General features: G+C 43.9%; 2 protein-coding genes and 1 pseudogene across 2 annotated transcripts in view; all 3 read left to right on the top strand.

The window, feature by feature from the left end:
• The first annotated feature begins 30 nt into the window (after window positions 1-30).
• On the top strand, window positions 31-1,000 carry LOC9298847 (annotated as a pseudogene).
• Window positions 1,001-2,780: 1,780 nt separating this feature from the next.
• Window positions 2,781-4,128, top strand: LOC110226205 (meiosis-specific protein ASY2-like). Its single transcript, XM_021016960.1, has 3 exons — window positions 2,781-2,892; window positions 3,003-3,356; window positions 3,437-4,128. The coding sequence occupies exons 1-3, from the start codon at window positions 2,781-2,783 to the stop codon at window positions 4,126-4,128; spliced, it is 1,158 nt and encodes a 385-aa protein (XP_020872619.1).
• Window positions 4,129-5,485: 1,357 nt separating this feature from the next.
• The window catches only part of LOC9298846 (MLP-like protein 31), a 4,756-nt gene continuing 3,910 nt past the window's right edge, over window positions 5,486-6,331 (top strand). Inside the window, exons 1-2 of the mRNA XM_021016933.1 lie at window positions 5,486-5,540; window positions 5,619-5,677. Of these exons, the coding sequence (XP_020872592.1) occupies window positions 5,486-5,540; window positions 5,619-5,677 (114 nt within the window). The remainder of the gene's footprint in view (window positions 5,541-5,618; window positions 5,678-6,331) is intronic.

The raw sequence follows: 6,331 nt of genomic DNA, 5'->3' as shown, positions 1-6,331 counted from the left end.
ATCGAGGCGGTGGAGCCAGAGAAGACTTGATCACATTCAGGGTTATAGAAGGTGATCTAATGAAAGAGTACAAGAGCTTTGTGATCACGATCCAGGTGACCCCTAAGCATGGAGGGTCTGGAAGTATTGTCCACTGGCACCTTGAATATGAGAAAATCAGCGACGAGGTAGCTCATCCTGAAACTCTCCTCCAGTTTTGTGTCGAGGTCTCCAAAGAGATCGACGAACATCTCTTATCCGAAGAAGAAGAGGTGAAGACAACAGAGACGCTTGAGACAGAGGTGGAGATCAAAGCTTCCGCTCAGAAGTTCCATCACATGTTCGCCGGGAAACCACACCATGTCTCCAAAGCAACTCCAGATAAGATTCAGAGCTGTGATCTGCACGAAGGTGACTGGGGCACAGTCGGCTCTGTCGTCTTCTGGAACTATATTCATGGCAAGCCAACGTTATATACGTGTTGTTCATTTATAAACATGTCTCAAAGTAAAATCTATATATATTAAATGTTAAATAATTTTTTCAGATGGGGAGGCAAAGGTGGCAAAGGAGAGGATCGAGGCGGTGGATCCAGAGAAGAACTTGATCACGTTCAGGGTTATAGAAGGTGATCTGATGAAAGAGTACAAGAGCTTCGTGATAACAATCCAAGTGACTCCTAAGCATGGAGGTTCAGGGAGTGTGGTGCATTGGCACTTCGAGTACGAGAAAATAAACGAGGAGGTGGCTCATCCTGAGACTCTCCTCCAGTTTGCCGTAGAAATCTCCAAAGAAATCGACGAACATCTCTTGGCCGAGGAATAGAGGAGAATACTCCTCGTGTGACTAAATATCCTATCCGTACATGTGTGATTGAAGAATGCCGATTAAAATCACTCTTTGAATGTGGAAAAAAATAAAGAGTTGTGTTGGATATATGAGAATGTTGTATGTTTTTAAAGTGCTATACTCTATTGTGTTTTGTTTGTTTAATAAATTGTCTAATATATGTTTTTTATAACCAAATCTTATTATATAAAGTATATGATATATTGTATAAGGATAAATAAGCCTCGTCTTTCCCTTTAAAGGCCCAGTTTGTCATCAATCCATTAGAAAAAGTGGTAAAGAACCGTACCAATAAATTAAGTAACAAGATCAGTCCATTTGAGAACACATAATTAATTAGTTCCCTATATATGCTTCTAATTAGAGTGATGCAAATAGAAGAAAGATTGTAATTGTATCATGGGACTCTAACCAGCATTCAACTGTTACACTGCAGGACAGTTTTTCAACCAAGGAAACAGCTTATCAAGTTCTCAACTCTGCAAAAAATCGTTTTCCATATATCGTTAGATCATATATTTCTAAGAAATTTTGAATTTGGGAATAAAAAGCTAAGAATATAAAGTTAAGAATATAATTTAAATCTTAACAACTACCTGTTGCCGATAATAAATAGTATATAGCTGAGTAGAGACAAACTCTGTGATTAATGAATATATTCGTTAATGAACGATGCAAAATCTGCAGATGAGTCATAATGATGGGTTTAGGGATCACATGGAACACATGTATACACTACTAAACATAAAATTATTTTAATGAAGACGAATTTTTTATGTGAAACCGTCTAAATAAGTAGCAAAAAAAAAAAAAAGATTTGTCTATCATGTGGATGTCGGAATCCGCAATACAAATTTTATGATGTGTATCGGATCGTCTAGCCTTGCTAATTCGAACAACAATCGTGAAAAGAAAACAAGAGAGTAAAGTCTATGTATCTGTTTCTTGCTCAAGAAATTCCGTCCCTAGTACAATGGTTTTCGTTTTCTATTTATAATTGCGCGATTCGAAACCGAAGTCGTTCATCAAGCCGCAGATCTCGCCCCCATCAATGCTTCTGTTTCGAATCTTCCGGATCTCGTACATCCCGTATGACCCGCCTTTCATTTAATTCACGAAATCCCGACGTTTCACTCGAGCTGGGCCGACTTTTACTGGGCCGTTCTTTTCGTCTCTTGAACCGGGCTAACGGCCCACTTCGTTTCATTGTTCTACCACTTTTCTGGGCCGGATCCGACTTGCGAGATCCAACACCAACAATTTGCCCCCCAAGTGTTCCGAAGTGAACACTTCGGAATACTTTAGATGCTGAACTTTTTCTCAGGCTCGGAGGCTTCGTCGTTAATCCCGCTTTTCCCGGGATTTGGTCTTCAACCGAAGTGACGTTTCGAGATCCTAAGGTATATTTTTTCCCGCGGATCGAGGGATTTTCCTCGGGAAGATAAAGACGCTTCGAGATCCTAGGGTTTCTCACTTTGCCGCCCAATGACCCTCTATATAATCATTGGACTCTTCGGGTTCTGCAAACGCACACGTCGTCATCTTCTTCAAACCGCTTCTGCTTCTTTCCGTATTTAAAGGTAACTCTCTTCTCTCTACTCTTACCTCTTCTTTGATCTTTAACTGCTTTTATAATTCCGGAATCGCTAAGTAGTCCGCCGTCCTAGCTAGTAATCGTTAGGTTTAGGCCAGAAATCTAAAAGATTTCTTAGATTTTCAGCCGTTTGCTCGAAGATTCCCGCTGTTCTTCTTCCGCTCCGCCGTGTTCTTCGTATTCCGGCGATCCGTATTCATTTTTCGGAGAACATCCACCGCTGGACCTTCCCGTTTTCTGGATTTCCACAAAGATCTTCAGAGTTTGCTCAAGCGTGTTCTTGAGTTGTTCTTGAAATATCTTCCCAAATCCCTGGTACCAGATCTGGTTTCGTCTCTACATTTTCCTTGATTGCGTTATGGCTCCGAAGCGAAGCAAAAAGATCCAGAATGAGACTCACATCATGGAAGGCGAGTACGGGAAGTATTTTTCTTCGAATCTCGACAATAAAAGGCTGGCTCTGCTGAAAGGTGCCTGCCAGATCCCTCGTCAAATTTCCATGATTACTCCGGGTCCCCACAGATTCTCCGTGAGTCTCCACCTACCGGTCATACTTGCGCTTTTGAAATTTTCTTTTCAGAATGCGGGCTATCTTTTCCACTTCCCGGCCTTCTGGTCGAATTGATGCACGAGCTCGGAATCGCACTTCCTCAACTATGTCCAAATGTAGTTCGGACCGTCCTGTGCCTCCAGACCCTTGCAGAGGAAAATGGATACCGTATCACGCTATCCGACGTATTCCATCTTTATACAGTGAAGAAGGGGCGAACTCCGGGGACGTTTTTCCTCAGTCCTCGGAGTAATTTCAGAGTCTTCGGGGACTTTCCCGAAAAAGACGAGCAATGGAGAAAATCCTACTTCTTCTTCGCTGTAGACGAATTCTCTTACGGTCCAAATACGGACTATTTCGTTCGCGAATGGACTCGTCGTCCCGGTAGATAGCTCCTTAGGTTTTTCACTGCTTTTTACTCGTCTGTTTTTTTTTTCTAATCTGTCAATGTTTTGCTCTTGCAGTTAAACTTCCGAAGAAACCGCTTTCTCATACCACTGCGGGGCAATTCGTAAAGATTTGCAATCGCAGCGACCTGTCGTGGGAATTGTTCACTTGCGAACGCATCCGGAGTTCGTGTGCCCGAATTTTCTCGCGGTCCGACCTCATTTCTTCCACTCCTCCCTCCTCCCCTGCTGTTGCCACTAACATATCCCCACTTTCCTATCGCGAAGAGAAAAGGCTCCAGAAGGAAAGGGAAAAAGCGAGAGAAGCGAGAGAGAAAGAAGATAAGGCCAGGATGGTGAAGGCCTTGGATGAAGGGAAGTCCAGATCTTCATCTGGTAAAGGGAAGAGTTCGGGTACCGTAGATCCGGTTTCCGAATCGAAGGCCTCTGATGATCGTGATCAAAAGAAGGTGTCTTCGAGAAAAGACATAATCCGGATCTCGGATTCTCGCTCCTCCCGATCTTCTCGGGAAAAAGAAATTTCTGAGGGAGGCCATAGTGCAACCTCCTCAAGGAAACGCAGGAACGAGGAATCTGAAGTTCCTTCTCTTCAACGCAAAAGTCGTTCTCGTCTGAACGACGAGAAAAATCCTTCCGAGGATGCTGGAACCAGTCTGGGGTCAAAACCAGAAGAAAAAAGAAGATTCACAACGGGCCCCGGAGTCCGACTTGCCGACTCAGCTTATTGTCCTGCCTTCGTGGGACTCTGAGAACTGGGGATCCGTCCGTCAGGAGATTCCGATCCCAACTGGTAAGTAGAGTCACTTCGTATTTCTCTCTTCCTTCGAGTTCATTTTGACGTTTCTTTTATTTTAACAGCTCCTCCGAAGTCACCAGCTGATTTCATGAGGAACTTTACTCCTGTTGGGATGAGGATTCCTCCCTTTAGTGACTTGAAGGAGGTCAACAGAGCGAACTACTTTCGCTTCGCTGATAAACTCGGAGAGGTAATTCTTTGAACTCTTCTCCTTATATAAAAATAAAAACTTTTCTTTCGGTCCTCATGAATCTTCGTTTTGACAGTTAATGCTCGAGTACAACACCACCTTCTCCTGCCACGAGTCCCAGCTCTTTCCTGTTAACGAGTTGGATGGCCTCAGGGCCTGGGTTGCCGAACTCGAAGAAGAGATCCGTCAACTCAAGGAGATGGAGGAGGAAAATGCCAAGGCGGTGGCAAAGGCGAACGAGATCCGGGAGCGAATGCTGGAGGCCGAAGGTCGCTGCAACCTTCTTGACATTGCCAAGACTAATCTTTCCGAGAAGCTGAAGATCGGGAAGAACTTGTACCTCGAGGCATGTGACAAGATTACCTCGCTGGAAGCTGAAGTTAAGCGAAGCGAGGAATGGTGCAAGATCGCTGCTGAGAAACGGGATGAGGAGCTCGCAGCAGCGAAAAAAGATGAAAGGATGAGGCTCCGTGAACTCTATAGCGGACTCGCCTCGAAGCATGAGACCTACTACAAGGCCATCAGTGATAACGAGATGATTGGGACGCGTCTTGCCGAGACTCGGGCGAACCGAGAACTTCTTGAGGAGATTCTGAAGGGAGAGATTCCTGATTTAAAAGCCGAACTAGAGTCGGTAAAGAAAGACGAGGAAGAGGCTGAGAAGAAAGCTCGCGAGGTAAGCGCTCTCAGACCTCAACCAAATGAGTTTGCTCATCTCTTTGTAGCGACTCCCCCAGAGCCCGTGCAAGAGACATCTCTTCCCGAAGATGATGTCGCCATTGATGAGTTCGGAACTAACAAGGATTTCATGGCTGGCCAGGACTTCGAAGCTGCCGTTCTGCCCGAGGAGATGCAGCAGGATCCCGACGTCAAGGGTCAATGATCTGGTTCTGGGGTTGTGATGGCTAGTGTGCCCCCCTTTGTTGTTTTATTTTTTAAACTCAAAACCTATTTATCGCTTTTTGAAGACTTGAATATTTCCCCTCTATTTTTATATAAGTCCTTTTGAATTATAAATCCGGAGTATTCGAGAAATCTGAATACCTCGTATGAAAAATTAAGAAATACCTAAGATTTCAACGAAATACGCAGTTTACATGAACTCAGAATTCATTCTTCAATGGATAAGGGAAATACTAAGAACGAGAGTAGAGTGGGTGTTCTTAATAGAAAAAGTGAGGATCGGGACTCGGAGTCCGCAGAAATCCTTAGTCTGTGTTGAACCAGACCCTTTTTTGCTAAGTAAAAATTAGGCTTATCTTTCAAGAATTACCAGAGGTCTGAGCTCGGTTTCGAGAAAAGTAGTTACGAGGTTCTTCTCGGTTTTACGGATTGCGAGATAATTCTCGGCTTCTTTGAAAGATGTTTAGAAGAATATAAACATTTTATTTGATTTAGAGACTGCACTCGAAGTTCGAGCTGCCTACGTACCCAAAGGTGGGGATCAAGTCTATCGTAGTTCGATTTACAATAATGAAAATAATAAAATACTTAAACAAAGTATCTCTTCAGATGAATGGAATTCCAAGCTCTTCGGACAGCTTTTCCTTCCATGTTTTCAAGGCGATAAACTCCATTGCGAACTACCTGAGTAATTCGATAAGGACCTTCCTAGTTGACGCCTAACTTTCCCGCTCCGTCTTCGGCTGTATTTCGCTGAACTTTGCGTAATACTAATGTCCCAACGTCGAAGTGCCGACTTCGGACAGTCGAATTATAGTATCGAGCTGCGGTATTCTGGTAATTTTGCATTCGAATCAAAGCTCGATCACGTCGCTCCTCAATGGTATCAATAGACCGTTCTTGAGTGCAGCAATTGCTGCGGAATCAGACAAATTTGGGATCTGGACCATAATTTCTTTAAAGGAGGTGATGTAAGTCCGGAGCGGCTCTCCGGCTCCCTGTGAGAGGTTCCACAGCTGGGCATCAGTTACATCCCTCTTGATGAAGTATCCGTACTGCATGA

This window comes from Arabidopsis lyrata (genome assembly GCF_000004255.2).
Source record: "Arabidopsis lyrata subsp. lyrata unplaced genomic scaffold ARALYscaffold_173, whole genome shotgun sequence".
Lineage (NCBI taxonomy): Eukaryota > Viridiplantae > Streptophyta > Magnoliopsida > Brassicales > Brassicaceae > Arabidopsis > Arabidopsis lyrata.
This window is presented reverse-complemented; position numbering and strand designations above follow the sequence as displayed.

Bases quoted from the DNA above. Each gene is read 5' to 3' on its own strand.
- LOC110226205 (XM_021016960.1), top strand. From the start codon at position 2,781: ATGGCTCCGAAGCGAAGCAAAAAGATCCAGAATGAGACTCACATCATG. The intron at 2,893-3,002 runs GTGCCTGCCAGA...TTTTCTTTTCAG, and splicing joins AAGGCTGGCTCTGCTGAAAG to AATGCGGGCTATCTTTTCCA. The intron at 3,357-3,436 runs GTAGATAGCTCC...TTGCTCTTGCAG, and splicing joins CGAATGGACTCGTCGTCCCG to TTAAACTTCCGAAGAAACCG.